Source organism: Carcharodon carcharias, chromosome 8 (genome assembly GCF_017639515.1).
Source record: "Carcharodon carcharias isolate sCarCar2 chromosome 8, sCarCar2.pri, whole genome shotgun sequence".
NCBI lineage: Eukaryota > Metazoa > Chordata > Chondrichthyes > Lamniformes > Lamnidae > Carcharodon > Carcharodon carcharias.
Genome location: NC_054474.1, coordinates 57,407,464 through 57,431,177, shown reverse-complemented (window position 1 = coordinate 57,431,177; position 23,714 = coordinate 57,407,464). Strand labels below are relative to the sequence as shown.

Below are 23,714 nucleotides of genomic sequence, written 5' to 3'. Positions count from 1 at the left end.
GGCGGGCCCTAATTGGGGGCGCCGATCGGAAGCCTGCCCATCTGCAACCGCTTCCGCACATCCCCCCCAACGAGGATAAAATGTTACCTACAAATTCAAGAAATTATAATTCAGCAATTGATTTTGATAAGCTGTCCTGTTAAGTTTCCTTCTTTTATAATGCCACATAAAATTATTTGATTAACATCATTGATCAACATCACTTCTACACGTTTCCCATCATTTTGACCCCCGTGTGCCAACTCACCCGTCCACTTTTTTCATGATGAATGTTAACACATGGCAGGACAATTGGGTGGATATGTAATGAGTGGCTGAAGGACTGTTTAGTGCAAAGTGAAGTGGAATGTTCCTGGTGGTGGGACTAAATCACAGGATATAATCTTTGAAATTTTGGGTAACCTAAGTATTCTGGGCAGTAATATAAGTAGCTCTTCTGGCAATGGGCACCCCATCTTTATTCTCCTTCTGCTCCTGCACCCCCTCTATTTTCTCCTCATCTTAAAGTGAATGATGAAGCCCAGTGTTCTTCTTAACCTGCAGTCCTCTCTGCTGTGTAATGCAGCACGCCACCATGATTCTGGACATCCTCACTGGTGAGTAATAAAGGGTAGCTTGAGGCATATTTGGGCACCTGAAGCACATATTAAAACCTGGTGGACACGTGACTCTCATTATAGTGCTCTTTCACTTCATTGGCAGGGTCCTTCGCAGATGTCAAGAATCAATTTTACATGGAGTATCCTTTATCTGCTACAAACCAGCACCTAATTCTCTTTCCTAGAAGGTAAAGGTCTGGAATGTTGAAGTGCTGCAGTCTGAATATATCATGACAGCTCTGAGAAAATCTGGCACACACCAGCATGAACCTCTTCTTATGATTGCACACCAGCTGCATGCTGGACAAATATCCCTTGCAGTTTATAAAAGCTCCTGGTTGCTGTGGTGGTGCTTGGACTGCAATGCGTATGCAGTTGAAGTCACTCTGTGCTTGTAGGAATCTAGCCAGAGAAGCAAATCCAAATATCAGTTAAATCTGGCTATTGTTGTCACAAGGGACATTTACATAACTTCCAACTGGCAATTCATCTGTCACCAGCCTTCTGCATATAATTGTGGTGGACTATAAGACCCTTGTCTCTGATTGCGTCTAGAAGGAAGCAGAAGCAAAAAAATAAAATTGAGGACAATGCTGACCTTCTGCCATGTCCAGAAGAGAGCAGGTCTCCTTCTAGGAAGCTGTAGTTGTTTGCTACAACCTCATACTTCTCGTCTGAGAGATCAAGGAACCTGAGCTGCTGTCTGTAAACCGTATGACATGGACAGTGCCTCTAGTGACTTTGGCCTTTCCTGTGTACCCCTCTTCAGTGTGTGTCTCTGCCATGCACCTCCTCCCTGAGCACACTTCTCCTGTGCACCTCCCTTCTGTGCATGTGCTGATCCCAGTGCAACACATCTTTGCTGCCATGGATGGTGATGGTCTTCCTCTTCTGCTGTGCTGTCAAGCACATCCAACCCACCTTCCACCCTATTCTTGTCAATTTGAAAGCCTCTAAAGCCATACAGAAACTCTCTGCCAAACGTTTGCCAGAGGGAACTGAGAGTTTTTATTCAGTTGCGGCAATCACAAATTTAAATATCCACTCAAACTGCTGCTCAATCTCACCTCCATTTCACTTTCCTGAGCCCTGGGAAAGCCGTGCTGGGGATGTTAATTTAAAGTTAAGTTAAATTCATCTTATAAACACCTCAAGGGCCATTAGGGATGCGCCATAAATGCTGGCCCAGCCAACGACACCCACACTCTGTAAAATGAATTTCTAAAAAACCTCAGGCTGGATTTTACATGGGTGCGTGTGGGAGGCAGGGGTTGTGCTGAGGGGCAATTGCTTGACCACCCCACCTCTCCCCCAACCCATGGAAGGATAGTCGGTGTTCCAAATCAACTAACTGCAGCAATAGCATACTGGGGGGAGGCTTAGCAAGCTGAATGTGGGACTTCCACTCCTCAATGGGAGGAAGTCCCGTCCTCGAGAGCTTTTTAAAAAATTTACTTAAGGGACATGGGCGTCACTGGCAAGGCCAGTGAAGGCAATGATGAGCCGTGTTCTTGAATTGCTGCAGTTCATGATTGGCCAGCAGCTCTTGCAGTCCCAGCAGCACCAGAAGAGAACAGTGGGCACTACTGGGTCTGCAAGGAAGCCCTAGGAAGAGGATCATGGTGACCAGACTCAGGTAAGTCCGTGGCCTTTAGGGAGGGGAGGGGTCAGGCGCCCTAGGGAGGGGGTGGGGTGGGCACAGATTTTGGAGGCCAGGCGGGGAGGACTATAGGGAGGGTATGATCTTGGGGGTTTGTGGGGGGGGTGGTAGAGAGGATGCCCCCCATGTACAAGAGGCACACTCCAACGATATATCCCACTCCCTTCCCACCTTTCGCCAATTTGTATGAAAAAGCAGCCTTCCCACACTCACCCACCTTCCACTGCCCAGTGTATCATGGCAATGAGGTGGCTTGAGGGCCTTAAGTGGGCAATAATTTCCCACTTAAGGGCCTCAGAAGGCTTAATGGTGGGTGGCCCAGTGGGTGCCTTACTCATCCCCCCTTATTATGGGGATCTGGTCAGTGGGAAGGAGATGGGCTAGACACCTAACATATTTTACATAACCCCATCCCCCATCAAAAACATACCTGGCAGGAGGTCGTAAAATCCAGCCCCGATTAATGTCTCCTCAGGACGTTAATTGCACAAATAACTACCAGCTGATCTACAATAATTAAAGCCTGGCTTTAATAAGTAGGTTATTTGCATGCATCCAAGTGCGCTTCTGTTAAACCTATAAGTTGGAGTTGGGATGCTTCAAGCTTATCTAGAAAAAGATCTTGCCATTTCTTGTGGATGAGGAAGTTTTCATGAACATCTTATCATTTTCACATACCAGCAAAAACCTGCAATCAGCAATTACCCTTTGATAAGCTCTGACATCAATAGGTACTGAAACACATCTTAACTTCCAACCCTGCATGACTGCAATTTTACAAAGCAGTTTGGTTATCGAAGTCACAATTGAAAAATGATCAATTTTAGGTTGCCTCCCCATCCCCAAACCACTTGTCCTTGGGGGTTAAAATTCCCTTCATTATTTCTTTAAAAAATTGGCTCTACAGGGACTACTTTCCATCGGAACAATCCCAGATTCCAACGAGATGTTAAACCTATGAGCAAGGGGCTCACAAACTTCAGTCCCCATTTCTTAGCATACTCTGGTGAATTCAAACAATACTTTCTCATCCACTAATATGCTTCCAACCTTATGAATTGTTGGTAACACAGCTTTGGGCAGAATTTTGCCGTCAGTGAGCAGGGGGCGGAACCCCCGACGTCATCCAGGCCCATTTAAATTTTCAGGAAGGCGGGGGCGCAGCAAAATCAGCTGCAGGCCCACCAACCTGTCAATGGCCTTAAGGTCGGCGAACAGGCCAGGAGCCCCAGCAGCAAATAGATAAAACATGAAACCTCATCCACTGGCAGGAGGAGGTTTCATGTAGGGTTTTAAAAAGTTTAATAAAGTTATTATGTAAATTATGAACATGTCCCATCTCATGTGACATTGTCACATGAGGGGGACTCGTTCTGGAAATTTTTTTCTCTATTTTTCATATTTTTCAAAGTGTAAGCAATCTCCCTGAGGCAGCACTTAGCCTCAGGGAGATGTGTGCACTTTCATGCGCATGCGCGAAAGAGCGCACTCTCGTTTTTGGGGAATCCCCCCCGCCCACACACGAAGCACATAGCGCTTCCCGCCAACATCACACTGGGCGGGTCTTAATTGGCCCTCCCACGTAAAATGGCGGTGGGGCCCGCTTCTCTGGAAGGGATCAGCTCTCCACCTGCCGGAGATTGGGTCGGGCCCGCCCGCCCGACAGGCAGAAAATTCTGCCCATTGTCTTCTTTAATGAGGTTAGATGCAAAGTACCAATCTAAAACCTCTGCTGAATCTGTCCTGAGAAATTATTTCTCCAATGTCCCTATATAACCTTTAATGGCATTCCGCTTCCTAGCACAGCTAAAAAACACTAGTACGACCAAACTTCTTCAATATCTTCCTTTGCAATGACAGCTTTGGTAGTAGCTATTATTGCCTTTGACATGATCAAAAAAGGAAGGCAAGGAAAAGTTTGAATACTAAATAAAGTCCTGCTTTTGTTGTGCTCTTGTACCTGAGTCAATTTTGATGACAATGTACTATGACAGCAGCTGTTTATTGTTAAAAGAGATATCGGAACATGTGAAAAACTGGGAAAAATAGGTTTGCCTAGAGACTAGATGGGATAAAGAATTGCTAAACAGAAGATCGCTTGCTAATTGGTAGAATAAACTTAAAATAGAAAACACAAATGGCCTTTTCCACATAAATCTACAAGATCAGTTTGTTTTTACTGAGGCAGCCAAATAAAGCAGTGTGGAGGATTTAAAATTGCTTCAGGCTTAGCTAGAAAAAGATCTTGCTATTTCTTGTGATGTGGAAGATTTCATGAATACCTTATTGGAAAATCTTTCCATATTGCAGTGGATTATAAGTTTTTCTAGGCCATGAAAATATTGACGAGTTGCTTTGCAGAATACTGTGGTTTTGCCTATGCCTCATGAGATTTTTATATACAATTTCACATATACCAGCAAAACCTGCTATCAGCAGTTACCCTCTCACAAGCCCCAACATCAACGGGTGCTGAAACAGATTGTAACTTCCAATCATACGTGACCGCAATTTTACAAAGCAGTTCAGCTACATCAAATCGATTATAGAAGATTTTTAAAAAATATGCTCCAAGAAAATCAGATCTGTAAGCTGATCAAGAAACAAAAAGGTTGTTAAAAAAAATAAAGCTGAGTGACAGACTGATTCCAAATTTGTCCACAGCAGGAGAGTGTACATTTCAGGAAGGGCTTCCATGTAAAAAAAATAATCAGTTTGTGTTATATTCTGAGATCTTGGGCAAAATAATTGCAGGACACCAAAGAATGGAAAACTGTGAATTTGTGGTTCTTTGCCCAATGTGGGGGTGGAGTGGTGGGAGTGGGACAAGGGCAGACAAATATTCACATGTCCAATCTGAAAATTCAAATTGCTTGAATTTGTATGAGAAACTGTCCTCTCCATTTCAAATTCTTCAGGATAACTGTACTCTAGACATTGTCTTGAAGTGATTGTTGAAAGAAAGAAAGAATAAACTTGCATTTGTATAGCACTTTTCATGACCTCAGGACATTCCATAATGTTTTGCAGCCAATGAATTACTTTTGAAGTGTAATCAATGTTATAATGTAAGTAATTGGCAGACTATTTGTACATGTCAAGGTCCCATAAACAGCAATGTGATAATGACCAGATAATCTGTTTTGGTGACGTTGAGTGATAAATATTGGCCAGGATACCAGGCAGAACTGAACAGAATGTTTTATGTCCACCTAAGGGATCAGACAGGCTCTTGGTTTAACATTTCATCTGAAAAATGGCATATCTGACAATGTAGCACTCCCTTAGTACAACACTAGGAATGTCAACCTAGATTTTGCTATCTGGAGTTGGACTTTCTGACTCAGATATGAGAGTGCTACCCACTGAACCTCAGCTGACAACAAACCTAAAGAGTCTTACTGGTATCCAAGGCAGTTTTATTAACCAAGTTCATTACATCTTGAAGCATAGATTAACAAATACAATAAGAAAATTTTATGGCACGTATAAATTACTTAAATGAATGGATAAACAAGAAAAGGATATGGTTGATTCATTTTTATAATCCCACATTCACATGTCTGGTAATCAAGCAGCAGCAAGTGATGAGATTTTTGTGTGCCTCATTTGTACTTCCCATTTAAGTCTTTCAACACTAAATAAACGCCTTGGCCTTCTGTGTCAGTATTTATTTACCTCACAGTTCTTTTTTTATTGCTTCAAGCTTTGGGGAATAATGTATTTTACTACTTACAAATAGAACATGTTTTTCTCTGAGTGTTTGTGAAACTGTTAATTCACTCCCTGAAAACGGCTTTCAAATACTGTTTAGCAGTCAATATGATATTAATGAACTAAAGCGTCAAATATTTCAGCAGGTGGTGCTCATTTTGTACTTGCCTTGATATGACTGAGATATAGAGTGTGCCAGTAATATCAAAATAGTCCCACCAGTAAAAGTAACACAACTCTGTTACCCAGCTACTCTATGCTGCCCACCTATTGGATAAATTATACAATAGGGTCATTAGAAGAAAAATATTTTCATGTTTTCAATATTTGCTTAAAATTCCTTAAAACATTGAAGACATCATTAATAAGAGTATTAGGATTAGTAAATTAGTACATCATAATACTATGCCAGATTCAATTAAAATAGAAGAATATTAATAATGCTACAATTCATCGAACAGGAAATACCTCGTGGTACATTATATAAAGCTTGTTTTCAGTTCCTTCTAAAGCTATAATTTAATAAACATATTTTTTGCACATTATTCTGCAAAAGCCTTCAACACTTGTTGCCTTTGTCAATAACACTATAATTACAGAATAATAATGATTATACTTGTAAAGCTATTTCATTGGATGAGAAGCACTTTGGGTAACCTAAGGATATCGTGAGGTGTGATATAAATATAAGGCCATGCAGCATTTATTTTTAATTTATCTCTTACACTTTGAATTTTCTGGTCTTTGTCACATCTATCTGCAATGGGCATGAGATAACAAATATTAGATCTTCAAAAATTAGAAAATATATGTTGGACAGAATGTGACTGGTGAATTGGTTTAATAAATTTCTTTCAAGTATATTAGAAAGTTAATTTGGTACACAGTGCACAGATTACTGCTGTTTTGTGTCATAAATATTTCATATCCTTCAAAAAATAGAATTGTTTCCTGTTGAAGCATAAAAATGAACATTGTCTTCCTGTGCATCTGCTAAAGTAATTGAACAACCAAAGCTTTGTTGGTCAAAATTCTCAAAAGAGCTAGAGCACAGTGGTATTTATTAAATCACGTCAACAGTGTTTTCCTGCAAATAAACAAAATTGCATGCTTTCACTTAATTCTGTTATGATGCAGGTATTGATCCAAAATAGTAGAAAATTCTTAGTTTATATATTGTTAGTTGATTACTTAAGTGGTTACTTGTAGTATTTATGATTACCCCTTTTGAACAGTAAATGGTGGCTGGTCTACTTGGACAGAGTGGTGGTCCTGTAGCACTACCTGTGGTAAAGGATGGCAGAAAAGGACACGCACCTGTACCAGCCCCAGCCCTCAGAATGGTGGATCATTCTGTGATGGACAGAACACTCAGAAATCTACCTGCACCATCCTGTGCCCAGGTAAATGATTAACCTGTACTCAGGCTGCTTCCTTTAACAACTTTTATGACATACTCCATTTGTCGGTCACATTTGTAGGCAATATAGGATGAAAGAAAAGATAGATAAGAACTAAGAAAATGAAAAATAATCATCGAAAATAATAATAGAACAAGATGCATTATAAACAAGTTAAAATAGTGAAAGCTTTATAGAAATTATGTAAAACTAGTAGGAAACAATTAAAAGTATTAATTGTCAACTATTCCTACAATCTATTACAAAGGTGCCTGTGACGTCAGGTTAAATGAATGATATTTGGTATCATGGTCCAGCCGAGTCTTTGCCCAGGGCCCCTGCAATGCAAACACCTCTCCTTAAAGTTTGCCAGGTCCAGAAACAGTCCAGGTACATTAATAAGATATAAAATCACTGATGTAAGAGGAAATTAAAGGAAGAAAACACAAGGGCTGGAGATTTGAATTAAAAACATAAAATAAATAGCTGTTTGATAGTACAAAACTTGAGTATTGCTGAAAAAAGACATTTTGTTGAAGCTTTTCCTTTTGCACTTATTCGGACAATCACAAGAGTACCACTGTCAGCTGATGCAACAACTTTATACTGTATGAGAAGAGACTGCTGATTGGTTGACATGAGGACTCTGATTGGTAGAGGCATTGCTATGGAGAATGCACCAGTTAATGATGACTGACAGTTAACTGTCAAGCATTGTTTGAAATTTAAATCAGGCAACTTGACTCTGATTGGGCAAGGCATTGACCTGAGGAATGAACCAGCTAATTGCTGTCACTTATTTTGTTCAGCTTAAATAGGCACAATTTGTGTACATGTTCTTCCCGTTTGCAAAGAGCAAGGCCCTGTGTATTGATATATGTAGCTTCCAGTACATGATGATGATGAAAGCAAGATATCAGGAAGCAATAGACACATACCTGTGAAAGGTTTCTGATCAATGCCATGATAAAAGAAAGGCATGATCAAGTTGCTTCTGCATTGGTTAATTCACTGACCTTAGACCTATGTCTAGACTATTTGAACATAGGGTAAACGCATTGGGACTCTTACAGTTCCACGTGCTATAAAATTGGCCTTATCAGCAACCTCGTAAATAAGGCCCAAACCATTTGCTTACAATGCAAGCTTGATGTTGAAATAGGGTGCATCAAAGACATCCTGTGGGATAATGGCTACCCTGATCAGATCATTCTGCGCTGTATATCATGCAAACTCATGAACAGGCTGAAGGCCTTAACTAATCAGAATCAAACTGCCTAGTTTAAGTTTCAAATAATGCTTGGCAGCTAGCTGTCAGTCACTATTAACTGATGAATTGTCAACGGCAACAGCTCTACCAATCAGAGATCACTTACCAACCAATCAGCACTCTTTTCTCATAAAGTATAAAGCTTTTGCTTCCCCTGACATTGGCGTTCTTGTGATTGTCCTGATAAGTGCAAGAGAAAAAGCTTCGACAAAATGTATTTTTCCAGCAATATTCAAACAGAAAATACTGGACGTGCACACTAAATAGGAAGATAGAATTGGTATTTTGAAGAAGGGTCACACTTCAAATTTTAATCCATTTTTCTCTTCCAGGTACTGATTAACTTGCTGTACGTTTCCAGAAATGTATTGTTTTTAATGCAATTTAAGAAATAAAAAGTTGATTTGTGGCAATACTGCTGATAATTTAAATATATATTTAATATATAGTATGTACTGTGCTATAATATATATATTTTTATATATTTGAGCTATTTCATTGCTTACCTGTATATATCTACATTAATGAGAGTAAATGGGCCAAAAAGCAAAAGTTAATGAAATGTTATCTTTAATCTCCTCAGGCAATTCCCTACTGGTTCTTTTTTATTAATAGTAATTGAGGGCATAAATTGTGAATGAATGCTTTCTTCATTTTTCTGGAAAAGTAATCCTGATAGCAATAATGATTTTTCCCTACAAGGAAGAAATGTAATTACTAATGTGTTACTTCTAACAGCCTTTTATCGTTATGCCCTGTGATATGCAAGCCCTAGCTCCCCACTGAATCAAGCTCTTTCATGTAGACTTTAGAAACCAACAAATTTTAAAGTCAATTGATTTCACCAAGCACACTTTTCTCTAGGCTTTTTTTTGATGAAGGCTTAGGTTTGGGGGTTTACTGGACTGGGAGAGGTAATTGGTGCAGGGACTGTACAAGCCTCGGAGAAAGTGAAGAGCCCACAGCTAGAGACCTAGAGCAATTGTATGTGACTCATGAATGTGATTGGCCAACTTTTTTTTGGAAGTTAACATGCCGAACCCAAGCACGATCATCCACATTGGAGGAGATGGTGACAGGGTGGCAGTGTGAAAACCCAGCTTCTCAGTCAGTAGGCAGGGCTGGAGTATCAGGGATAAGTACAGTGAAAGTTCACGCAATATAAATGTATAAATATAAAACTAAAATTATAGGATAGCTTATTTTAATATTGCTGGATGAGAGAACAACAACAACTTGTATTTGTCTAGCACCTTTAACATATTTAAGTGTCCCAAGATGCTTCACGGGAGCATTATCAAATAGAATTTGACATTTAGCCACATAAGACAGTTGGAGATAAGTTTTAAGGAGTTCCTTAAAGGAGGAATGAGAGGTGGAGCTGGATAGTCATCCAATTATTCATTCCAATATTCAGAAAGGGCATGATGAATTGCTGCAGCTGTGCCGTGGAAGGCTTGGAATATATGTGTAGATGTGGAGGGAATAGTCTCGAGGTGAAAGATGTAGGATTTAAAGCTGGAATGCTCTGAACTATCAGGGCCAAGAAAGAAAAGAGCAACAAGCTTCTCAGACACTGGCATAGTGTTCCAATTGAGATTAGATATATGGGACTGTGGAGCAGTGGGATTTGGTAGCAAGAAACTTCCCAATACAGAAGCCAAGACAATGTGGAATGATGTACACACATGTGAATGGAAACTCCCTATCCCCCAAGATCGCCCCTCAGTTTACTGATTGCTCAATTTCAGCAAGGGTATGTGTGATCGCAAAAGGCTACGTTTTAATTTTAAATGCTGAAAACCAATATGAATTCTAAAGGTTAAGGATACAAAGCAATGAAGTAAAGGAGCTGCAGAGCAATTGCATAAAACAATTATGTCACAAAAGAATCCTGCAATGAATATATGCCTTTTGAAGAATTGTTTTCACTAAGAGAACTCCATTAGCAAAGTGATATGAATTTTTGAAGAGTTGTCAAATAAACTTGTCCGGGGCTGAATATTACAATGATTTCACACTCATGTAATGTAGAATTACATGGAATTTACAGGAATCGATACAGGAAGAAGAGCAACAGGTATCTGTCCGTTAACCCGGCAGGAGGAGGCATTTGACACGTTGAGATCCAATTCAACTGAGATTATAAAAGGAGGCAAGAGAGATCCTGCACAAGAATTGGTTTGTGCAAAACAAGTACTAATATTCAAAGATCAAAAGGAATTTTCACTCATGCTTTGGAAGACCCTTATATGATCTGAACAGTAAGGAACCGGTGACTAGTGGACTTATTGGATTTCTCTACAGGATTTGGAAGAGGGAAAAGACACCGAGATTGAAACTGACCCGATGGCAAGACTGTCAACAACAGGGATAGCCAGTAATTTCACTCACACCATTGTTCACCCACTCTCATATTCACCAAACCAGAAAAAATCACTATGGCTTAGGAGTCAGGGCAGTGGGGAGATAGTTCAGATGAGGAGTGCATTGCAGGTGCTGTACATCACGTAGAGAAGGTGGAAGCCATAAGAATGTTCCTGAGCAAAGGCTAGGAAAATGTCCAGTCTTGGCTGAGAGGCCTTTGGACGATGATTTCCTGCAGGAAAAGAGGGATACTATAAGAGTCACAACCTCATACAAAGATATTGCAATGCCTCTCTGGAAATATGCAACAGATGGCCAGACTTATGGCAGAGTCCAGTGCCCTCTTGTGGCAACTGGAGTGAGTGGCTGCTGAAGAAATCTTTGCTTATGCCCCAAGGAACAGGAAGGCCTGATGGCAAGGCATCATCTGTAATATGCAGGGTTTGGCTGGTGATGTTCAGACCTTGGGTTAAAAAAAAAGGTAATCACATGGCTACACTAGTGCAATCTTTAGCTCCAAAGTTGAAACCCAGCAAGTCAAATGAAAATTAATGGCTCACTTTGTATGGCCCTTGTGCCATAGGAATGATTGAGCTGTCTGAGCAGACAGGACATTAATGACTTGTTTGATGCTAGAAAGGACAAAGAAACAACTGATCTGGCTGAAATCAGCTGATTCTCCTTTGTAATGAGCCAACAGCCAAGAAATTAATGCAGTAATGATTTTACTGAGGCACAGTAATTTCTGCCTTGAACTTTAGAGATCTCTGTAGGATCATGCCGAGCTCTCTAGCATTTTTGGAGTGAACTACCAGTTCCTTATTCAGAGCTCCATGCAAGTATTCAAATAAGATATTTTGTGTTTATGCACAGTGGTGGCTGAATATTTGTGGACGATCTGCACGTTGCGATGCTGCCTGAGGAGCTTGGTCCCCATTTTCTTGCTGTTCTTTCTCTTCTTGTTCCAGTGAAAAGATCCCCATTCGAAACTCATACTGTGGCACACTCTATATCTTTGGGAAATCTCTCAAACAAATAAAAATCTCTACAGAAATCTCTAAATGAAACTAAGAGCCTCAAAGGGAAATGTCATCTATTTTACAAAATACCAATCCAAGTTAAAATTATAGCAGTGCAATTAAATACAACAATTCAACCTTAAGGTTTCAGCTTCAGCCTTCCTTTGTTCTTCTTCTAATTATCCCTGTTTTATAGCGGCATTAGTTAGATCAGTGGCTCTTAGAGTAGAAATGATGGTGCCATTTAGGCCAAAACCAATCATTTGTTTTATTGCATTTTAGCTAGGATATGTACATCTTATGCCCTCCTTCACTTCCAATAGAATTTAGGGCACAATTTTAATGGGTATATAACTGGTGGATTATTTCTCAATCTCCAAATTTTGATCCCCAGATAGACACATCAGGTTTAATCCTTAACAAACCAACAGAATTTTAGTGTCTTGAAATGTGTATATTGCCAAAGACTGTTTTAGCACAGAGGGAGATTACATCAATTTATTTCTTCACACATTTTGAATTTACCCACTTCTTCCACAGAAATTAATTACATCTATTCTCAGAAGTTAGGATGAAAAGTCAAATGCCAAGAACTCTGTAAAGAGCTTTAAACAAAGCAGAAGTGCTGCTTTAAATTTTGTTGACTTGACAATACTTCAGATAGCTCAGCACCATTAACACAACTATGAGCCACAGGACATCAGTTAGCAGCACTTGATACTGCTAAGAATATTTTTTAAAATTTGCTTGTGGTTTATGGCTGACATTGTAAAGACAATATTTTAACTCATCTGTAGTTGTCCTGAGGGTTTAAAGAGTCAGCTGTATAATGTGGGGCTGCAGTCGTTTATGTAGGCCAGATCAGAGAGGGATGGCAGGTCCCTTCATGAAACATATTAATAAACTAATTGGATTTAGAAAACAATGCTGCCATTTTTGTAGCCATTTTATCTAGAACCAGCCCAGATTTATTAATTTTTGTTTCATAATTTGCTATGCAAACTCATCAACGCAAATACCCGAGATGCTAGAAAAATGCTATATGCTAGAAATGGACTCCTTCAATCTCCACCCAAGGGTGCACATTGCTTCTGGAAATGCTGACAGAAGCATGCACATTTCCCATTCCTGTTCCACAAGTTGCCTTTTCATGGAAAGCCTCCAAGGCTCAACATTTATGCCCAGCTGAGCGGATCTTTGAATTTCCTGCCCTCTGACAGGAATTCTCCATGGCTGTCCCTGAATCCAACACGTGCTCCTCCCCATGTGACAATCTAGGAATTGCAGTGCCCACCAAGGGTTGGTAGAGGGTGTGCATGAGTCATATGCCTCCAGCTTGACATCCAGGGAAGAATCAGAACAGCCTTCCCACTGCTACCTGTGTTCCTGCTGAGTGTGGATCTGTTCTGTTAAGATTATATCATTAATCTCTCTGTTGCTAGTTCAGTACCATAATAATTATGTAATGGCTATAGGGTCACGTTGCTGATAGCAATAAAATTCATTCGGAGAAACACAATAGTTACAAAGATCAGAACCCAATAAATTATAAAGATTGTGTTTTCACATTTTATCCAATGGCCCAGTGCCTGCAGACAATTCTGACAGGTGAATCTTCAACCACCACGTTCTACAGAATGCTTTTATTTCCTTCGAAATCTCAGTAATTTCATAGCGTACTTAATGATCACACAAAAAAACATTTTTCTCTTTGCTTCTTCCCTCCACCAACACTTCCAAAACTGATTATTTATCTCATTGCTGATGGTGAGACCTTGCTCACAATGGTGATTTTAATTCAAAAAACAATTAATTGGCTGTACAGCACTTTGGAACTTTCTCACTAAACTTTAGATATTCAGTAAAAGTATCAACAGTAGCAACTTTTAAATTTCTTTTGCATGGGACATGGGCATCACTGCCAAGCCCAGCGTTTGCTACACATCCCTAATTGTCCTAGAGAAGGTAGTGGTAAGTCACCTTCTTAAACTATTTCATCCATCTGCTGTAGGTCCACCCATGTTGCTGTTAGGGAACGAGTTCCAGGTTTTAGATCCTGCAACGGTGAAGGAGTAGCGATATAATTCCAAGTTAGGATGGTGTGTGGCTTGGAAGGGAACTTGGAGGTGGTGGTGTTCCCATGTGATTGTTGCCCTTGTCCTTCTAGGTGGTAGATGTCATGGCTGTTGAAGGAGCCTTGGCAAGTTGCTGCAGAGCCTCTTGTATATGGTACACACTGTGACAGTAATAAAGGGAGCAAATGTTTAAGGTGGTGGATGTGGTGTCAATCAAGTGGCTGATTTGTCCTCAATGGTGTCTAGCTTCTTGAGTGTTGTTGGAGCTGCACTCATCTAGGCAAGTGGAGAGTATTCCATCACACTCCTGTCTTATGCCTTATAGAATGTTTTGGGAGGTAGGAGGTGAGCTACTCAGCACAGAATTCCCAGTCTCTGACCTTCTCTTGTAGCCACAGTATTTATATGACTGGTTCAGTTCAGTTTCTTATCATTGGTAACTGCCAAGATACTAATGGTGGGAGATTCAGTGATGGTGATGGCATTGAATGTCAAGTGATGATTAGATTCTCTCTTGTTGGAGATGGTCATTGCCTGGCACTTGTGTGATGCGAATGTTACTTGTCATTTAGCAGCTCAAGCCTGAATGTTGTCCAGGTCTTGTTGCACATGAACATGGACTGCTTCACTGTCTGAGGAGTCATGAATGGTGCTAAAGGCTGCAATCATCAGCAACAGCCCCGCTTTTGACGTTATGATGGAGGGAAGATCATTGATGAAGCAGTTGAAGATGCTTGGGCCTTGAACACTATTTTGAGAAACTCTTGCAGCAATGCCCAGAGACTGCAATGATTGGCCTCCAACAACCACAACCTTCTCCCCTTGTGCTAGGTATGACTCCAACCAATGGAGAGCTTTCCCCCAATTCCCATTGACTTAAAGTTTACTGGGTCTCCTTAATGCTACACTCAGTCAAACGCTGCCTTAATGTCAAGAGCAGTCACCCTCACCTCATCTCTTGAATTCAACTCTTTTGTCCATGTTTGGACCAAGGCTGTAATGAGGTCAGGAGCTGAGTGTCCTTGGTGGAACCCAAAGTGAGCATCAGTGAGCAGGTCATAACTGAGTAGGTGCCACTTGATAGTTCTGTCGACGACACCTTCCATCACTTTACTGATGATGGAGAGTACTCTGATGGGGTGGCAATTGGCCAGGTTGAATTTGTCCTGCCTTTTGTGGACAGAACACACCTGAGCAATTTTTCACATTGCCGGGTAGATGCCAATGTTGCAGCTTTACTGGAACAGCTTGGCTAGGAACGCAGCTAGTTCTGGAGCACAATCTTCAGCACTATTGCTGGAATGTTGTCAGGGTCCATAGCCTTTGCAGTATCCATTTCGTCATATCAAGTGAAGTGAACCAAATTGTCTGAAGCCTGGTATCCGAGGAGGAGGCTGATATGGATCATCTACTTGGCACTCCTGGCTGAAGATGGTTGCAAATTCTTCAGCCTTATTTTTTGCACTGATGTGCTGGATTCCACCATGATTGAGGATGGATATATTAGTGGAACCTCCTCCTCTGGTTAATTGTTTAATTGTCCACCATCATTCAGGACTAGATTCAGGCAAGACTGCAGCACTTTGATCTGATCTATTGGTTGTGGGATCACTTAGCCATGTCTAACATTTGTACAGCGCTTTGATATTGTAGACTATCCGAGAGCAATAATCAGACAAAATTGACACTGAGCCAAAGAAAGAAACATGAAGGCGGGTGACCTAAAGCTTGACCGAAGACACAGGCTTAAAGGAGTGTCCTAAAGGAGGAGTGTGTGGCAGAGAGATTTCAGAAGTGAATTTCAGTGCTTAAAGTTTAGATGGCCAGAGGCGCTGCCACCAAAGGTGGGAGTAAGACAGTGGGGTGCACAAGAGGCCGGAGTAGGAGGAGGAATATTAGAGGAGAGTTGTTGTTCTGGGGGTGTTATAGAGATTGGGAGGAGAAAATAAAAGAAATCTTCAAGAACCCATTTACTATGTCATTACTCTGTGACAAGAGGAATTCTTACCTCCCTCCACCTCCACCACTCCACTTATGAATTTGGATGAATAAGAATGAAATGATCTCTTCCATTAGAGACATAAGATTAATGCAGCTTGAAATTAACAACACTTTTTCATTTCTAGTAGTAGGTTTGATGAGATAAAATGTATCACTGAATTTGAATCTTACAGAAATCACAATTATAATTTTAACTTTAAAAATGAACATTGGTTTTATTTATTATGTATGAAAGTGAACCTTGAAAAATAGCATTGTAGCCAATTTCAGACTGCCTACAACTGTGAATTTGCAAACCAATGCTCAGTGCCAAGGTTTTACTCCAGAAAAAATTAAATCCCAGGTGACAGATTTCACTGTGATGTAAACGTAAATGCTTATAGTGGGGAATTAGCTGCTACAAAGCCTTAGCTTCCAAACATTAACACCCATTGTGCATCAACCTGTTAAGGCACAAGAAGTCAATAAGGCATTTATTGTTTGTGGTGACTGAGGAAGAGCTGATATTTACTTATCCTCAATCGAAAACCACTTATAGCTCCACTAATACTTCTTTTGGATCAATGAGAACTGAGCTAAACCTTCAACTTGAACGATATAGGAGACATCGACACTGAAGATAGGTTTTTTTTACACAACTGTCATGATTTAATCATATGCTACGATGTTTTTCTTATTTTTTGAGAGGAACCCCTTAGTTCTTTTTATCAATTATGACAGGGAGCTTCAGAGGAACAACTGGTGTAGTACCAGGCGATGGTGAAGGAATGGCGGTATAGTTCCAAGTCAAGGATGGTGTGAGGCTTGGAGGGTAACTTTTAGGTAGTGGTAGAGATCATGGGTTTGGAAGGTGGTGTCAAAGAAGGCTTGGCGAGTTGCCGCAGTGCATCTTGTAGATGATACACATTGCTGCCACTATGCAACAGCAATGATGAAGGGGTAAGGTGGTGGATGTAGTGCTGATCAAGCGGGCTGCTTTATCCATGATGGTGTCGAGCTACTTTGAGTGTTGTTGGAGCTGCACTCATCCAGACAAGTGGAGAGTATTCCATCATGCTCCTGATTTGTGCCTTGTAGATGGTAGACAGGCTTTGGAAAGTCAGGAGGTGAAATAATAATTGCAGAATTTCTAACATCTGACCTGTAGCCACAGTATTTAGATGGCTGGACCAGTGAAGTTTCTGGTCAATGATAACTTCCAAGATGTTGATAGTGGGGGAATTCAGTGACAGAGATATCGTTGAACATGAAGAGGATCAATCGATCCCCTCAACATGTTTCCCTTAAAAGCTGATGATGTCTCTGGTTCAACAACTCCTTGCGAGAACAATCCATGCTCCCGAAAATAAGTTTTCTCTAACCTCTCATTTCATTCACTTTGTTGATAACCCCCTCATCATTGACTCTCCATCCAGAGAGTAAGTTTCCCTTGTTTACCCAAACAAAAACTTTTGTATCATACTTCTGGTTCCAAACTATATGACAATACCATACCAGATATAATGGAATAGTACCATAAAAGAATATTATTGGCATAGTTGACCCCAAGATGAGCTATCAACCACATAGCCATGTCATCACCAAGACCACCATTGTAATCAACAACTTTGCCCTACCTAAGTTAATTTGCTGGTGAAACTTTCATTCATGTTCTTGTTACTTCTAGACTTGACTATTCTAACTCTTGGCTGGCCTCTTACATTCTACAATTCTGTACACTTGACATCACCTAATACTCTCCTATCCATGTCCTAATTCACACCTTTCAACCTCATCCTCACTGGCCTACATTGGCGCCGATTGAGCAATGCCTTGATTTTAAAATTCTCATCCTTGTTTTCAAATCCCTCCACAGGCTCACCCTTCCCTATTTCTCTAATATCCTCCAGCTCCACAATACTACAAGATAGTTGTGCCCCTCTAATTCTGGTTTTTTGAACATCCTTGATTTTAATTTCTCCACCATTGATGGCCATGCTTCAGCCGCCTGGTCCCTTTGCTCTGGAATTCCCTTCCTCAGCCCTATTACTTCTCTATCTTTCTCTCTTGCTTTAAGATACTCCTTAAACCTACCTCTTTGATTGGCTTTTAGATATATGCCATAATATTCCCTTACGTGGCTTAGCATCATATTTTGTTTATAGTGCTGTTGGGACATTTTATTACCTTAAAGACTTAATATAAATACAAGTTGTTGTATTATTGTGAGGACATGCTAAAGCAGATGAGATTCATTATGACTCTGAGACTTAGAGCTATATTTATGACCATTATTTCTATATAAACTGACCTAAATCAATATCACATTACATGCATTATAATAGATTTATGATCATTTACTATTGAATAGGCTATACTGCAGTATGGATTATTTTTTTTTTACTTAATAAGAAACTGATATTATCAGAGAAGAATTCAGAGAAGTCCACATTTCCAAAATTTTGGTCTTCAATATAATTTTCTTTTCATATTTTAGTAGATGGAAGTTGGACTGAATGGAGCAAATGGTCTACATGTGGGACAGAGTGCACACATTGGAGAAATAGAGAGTGTTCTGAACCAGCACCAAGAAATGGTGGGAAGGAATGCGACGGACTTTTCTTGGAATCAGAAAATTGCACAAGTGGTTTATGTCCACAAAGTATGTATGATTTTAGCACATGACATATGCTTGAAAAAAGGAAACATGCAAACAGAAGTATGAGAAAGCACAAAATCATTCAATAATTTACAATTATTCACTGGCTTATTTGGAAAAAATGCAACACACCAAGCTTTAAATTCTATTGAAAAAATAGATCTAGAACCAAAAAGAAGAATTTCCCAATGCAGGCAGCCCTGTGTTTTTATGTATCATTGTGTGCATAATAGTGATTAAAAGCATCATACTAGAAATGAAATTAAACCATGCCAACTTAGCAGCATGCTAAACTGAAACCTTGTTGATTTGAAACTGTTTTGAAAGTCACAAAGATATTCAAAATACAGTTAAACATGGAAATAAATTAGGATAGAAAAATACAGAAAATTCAATTACATGGTGTAATAGAATGGATTTGCCAAAGCTAATTAAGGACTCAGAACAGCACTATAGCGGTGGTAGCCTACCACCCTTGTTAGGTGATGGTTTGCACTGCAGTGGTCAACTCAATGTGAAGCATCACCTGGTGTGGCTCAGGAGCCCCACTCTGAAATGACAGTTTCTACTGCATTTGCTGCAGGTGAAGACATTGGGCTAAGAGGGTGCACAATTCACCAGCTTCTGTTTTCTCTGGGTCTTCTTCTCGGCCAGCTGAGCTTTTTGTTTCTAGGCACATCTTCCAATGTTCTTCCAAACAGTCAGCCTCCGGAGGTCACAGCTGTCGGCAATTGACTCCCAGTTGTCAGTGTCAATGATCACCATCTTCAAACATTGCTTGTGGGTGTCTTTATAATAGATGTATGGATGCCCAGGAGGTCATGACCCAATGACCAGCCCACTGTACAGAGGGTCTTTCGGCATATGGCTATCATCCATCGATGAACGTGGCTGAGCCAGTGCAGACGTCATTGGTTCAACAGTGAATGCATGCTGATGGAATTAGCACGCTCCAGGAACTCTGACCTGGTGACCTTGTCCTGCCAAGAGATACAAGATCATGTCTGAGACAGCGAAGGTGGAAACTGTTCAGCCATTTTTTCTGTCTAGCATAGGTAGACGAGGTCTCACCACTGTAGATTCAGGCTTGGCAAACTCACAGTTTGGTGTTCTCAGTCAGGTTGCTGTTGTTCCACACTTTCTTACACAGCTTGGACATAACAACTGCAGTTTTTGTGATGCACGTGTTGATTTCAGCATCAAGTGACCAATTGCTGGTGATTATGGAGCTATGTGGAGCTATTAACAACCTCCAGCATCACGTTGTCAATGCTGATAGGTGGCACTACGGCAACATCCTGGACCATGACATTTGTCTTCCTGATGCTAATGGTCAAACCAAACTCTTTGCAGGCATAAGAGAATCTGTGCATTTGTCACTAAGCTGTTCCTCGTATGGAATGCTGGTGCAGCATCATAAGTAAGACCAACTGTCTGATGAGGATTTGGCACACCTTTGTCTTGGATCTCAGGTGACCGATGCTGAACAGCTTTCTGTCAGTTCCAGTATGCAAGTAGACACCTTCTGTAGATGACCTGAAGGCACGTGACAGCAGCAAAAAGAGGTCAGTGCCTCAGCACATTCCTGTTTAATCCTGTTGCAGATCTAAATGTTCCAATGTTGCCCCAAGAGAGCTGACCTTACTCAGTATGTTGTCATGGAAAGAAGAAATCACATTGAGCAGCTTTGGCAGGCAGCCAGTTTTCTCTAGCATCTTAAATAGACCACCTCTGCTCATTTGGTTGAGTGCCTTGGTGAGATCAATGAAGGCAATATATAGTGATCTTCTTTGTTCACAGCATTTCTCTTGCCGCACTGAGAAGATCATGTTAATTGTAAATGTTTCAGTTCTGAAATCACACTGGAGTTTCGGATAGATGCGTTCAACAAGGATCTACAGTCTGACAAGAGCAAAACAGGCAAATGTTTTTCCCATGATGCTCAGCAGCGAGGTGCCTCAATAAGTGTTGTAATCACTGTGGTCGTCCTTATTCTCGTTGAGGGTCATAACCTTTGCATCAAGCATGTCCTGGGTTGATGCTCCCTCTCCTGAGTAGAGACAGAGAAGTTCATATTGATGCTGCAAGAGCAGTGGTTTCCTGTGCTTGAGAGTTCAGGTGGTATAGCATCAGAACGTGGAGCTTGTCAATAGCTTTGCTAAGTTCCTCCACTGTGAGTTCAGTATCCAGCTCTGCTATGACAAGCAGGCTTTCTATAGTGTTCCACCCATCTCACCAGCTGTTTATTACAGTCAGCCATGTCCTTCCTTTGCCTTAAATGGAGCTGTTTTCATTGCTAATGGACATTATATGCCTTTTTGACTCATTTATACATCCTCCTAGCACTCTCTTTGTCAAAGGACATTTGGATATTCAGGCAAAAGTTGTAGCCAAAGTTGTAACCTGCAATCTGACAGTAATCTGCACTGCCTAGCAGTCTGTTGAACTTTACTTCAAGCAGCTCTTAGTACATTCAGAGTTTTCTCATTCAGATTTCCCTTGTAATTAATGAAAGCAGATCACTTGGTTTCAACAACAGGTTCCATCACAGTGACGTTAGCCTTGAATCAGTCAACATTTTCCACTCCTGCTTCTCATATGTCGAAAGTGCTGTATTATAGATGGTACCTTGAAGTATGTTCAGTTTTGCTTCTGCACCTGTTGTGGGACTGCCCGAGAGCACCTGTTCCGTTGAGTCAAGGAACTGTTGATTTTGATCTGGGTAGGCAGAATGGCTGACGTTGATATGTGGACAGCATTTCGGCTTTGATTGAAAAAGCTTCAAGGATTGCATCCTCATCCTCATGCACGTCAGGGCGTGATCTGTATTACAGTCAATGCTGTGGTAGCTATGTGCGTTGAGAATGCTGTTCAGAGAGTCACGTCTAGTGATGATCAGATCCAGCTGGTGCCAATGCCCTGATCATGCATGTGGCCAGGACACCTTGTGGCATGGCTTGTTCTGAAAGAAAGTGTTAGTTACATAAAACTTGTGGTGGCAGCAAAGTTCAAGAGGTCTCTGTCTGTTCCCATTTATCTTTCCCAGGCCATGCTGTCTGAGGCAGGGGTGTCACGCCTCATGGCCCATGCCCATGTGTTGAAATCCCACAGTAGGTAAAGAGGTTCTGACTTAGGGATTCTGCTGATAACAGTGTCAGGCTCCTCATAGAACTGGCCTTTAGCCTCCGTAGTGGAGCACAGCACTGGAGTATAAATACTCATGAGGTTAACTGACCCTGTTTGAGTTGAGAGATGGATGGAGAGAACACATTCTGAACCATTATGGGGGTATGTTGTATCATCAAGAGTAGCGAGCACCTTACAGTGAAGCCTATACCCTGCTGAACTCTTGCCTTGCCAGATGAACGTATAATGTTTTCCTTTCAGTGATCTGCTTTCAATAAGCCTGGTCCCTTGCAGGGAAGCGACGTCAATGTTCAGGCAATCAAGCTCCATGCTGATCACAGCTGTCTTGCATGCATTGTCAACCAGCTGCAAGCCGTCTGTCAATCCTGTGCACATGGTCCTGACATTCCAGCTTGCAAATTGGTATCTTTTTTTTTATGCTTGTTTCATTTGTTTGTATGGTGTGATGGAGTCTATCCACATTGAACGCATCACCTTGACCTGTTGGACATGCAGAATAACACTATAGTGTAGAGGACATCCTCACCATTCAAAGTAAGTTCCACCAAAAGAATCAGAGCAGAGATAAGGAGACATTTTTCGTACACCATGAGTTGTTGCGATCTGGAATGTGCTGCTGTTAAGGGTCTTGGAAATCTATTCAATAGTAACTTTCAAAGGGGAAGTGGATATATATTTTTAAAGGAAAAATTTGGGGAAAGAGTGAGGAAGTGGGACTGATGCATAGCTTTTTCATAGAGCTGGCACAGGCATGATGAGCCAAATAGTCTCCTTCTGTATAATTCTTTGATCCTAAATGGCAGCCCTGCAGGTGGCAATGGTGAGAACTGGTGAAGAAAATTCTATCATCAGTAGGAAGAAAATTGGTTAAGATGATAAAATAATTTAAGCAAACAGAAGAAAAAGCTAACAGTTGTTGTACATTTGGTTAGAAAACAACCATTTCATTAAATGTAAGCAAATTTGAAATTTGCTAAATTTGAGGTTGTTAGGTGAAAGCCAGTGATCAAGTAAATAGCTAAGAATATTAAAATTAGGTCTTAAGACAACTTATAATAATTGTGTGCCAATTGCTTTTTAAAACTATTTTCAGAAATTGTTGCCTGTGTTTTGGGTATCAAATTCTTTTAGTCTATTCCATTCTCCATGACGCGCCTTGTTCACTAGATATCCATTTTTCTATGAATCGAACATTAGACATTCCCTTTTTTGAAGGTACACCAGTAAGAAGGTCAATTTTAACAAATTGAAGACATGTATGTTGACCTTAACAGCTGTTGGCAGAAGAGGTTGTGGGTTATATGAGCAGTTATTGGAATTTTTGGATTTGAAAGCTTTGTGGAATATAACAGTGTCATGAAGGGACATTCTGGAATAGTAGCACTGGAGAAAGGAGTCTGCACTCACTCACTCACTCACTTCCTAACTATGAGAACCTGGTATGGCATAGTACAGTAAGGTTCACTGGCCAATTCCCTAGTGCTAGCAGCTGTTGGCTGGAAAAAAAATGACAGTCAATTTGCACACAGCAAATTCCTATAACCAGTAATGCGATATGTAACTAGATTTAGTTGTGCTGTTTGAGGGATAAACGGTAGCCAGGATGACTCCTCTGCAGTTCTTCAAGTAGTACAATAGGATTATTTACAGCCACATAGGCAGGTACCAACTCAGTTTAATGTCTCACCTAAGTTTGGACGAGACTTTGTTCCACACAACCCCACAGAACCCTAACTTTATATTTGTATAATCAGTCATTTCCTTCTTTGCATTCCATGGTTGCTCACAGGTTAGTGAGGATGACTCCAATGCACCTCCTCTCTA

General features: G+C 40.7%; 1 protein-coding gene across 1 annotated transcript in view; it reads left to right on the top strand.

The window, feature by feature from the left end:
- unc5a (unc-5 netrin receptor A) overlaps positions 1-23,714 on the top strand; it is a 293,027-nt gene that overhangs the window by 97,701 nt on the left and 171,612 nt on the right. The window contains exons 5-6 of the mRNA XM_041194385.1: positions 7,209-7,376; positions 18,582-18,746. Of these exons, the coding sequence (XP_041050319.1) occupies positions 7,209-7,376; positions 18,582-18,746 (333 nt within the window). The remainder of the gene's footprint in view (positions 1-7,208; positions 7,377-18,581; positions 18,747-23,714) is intronic.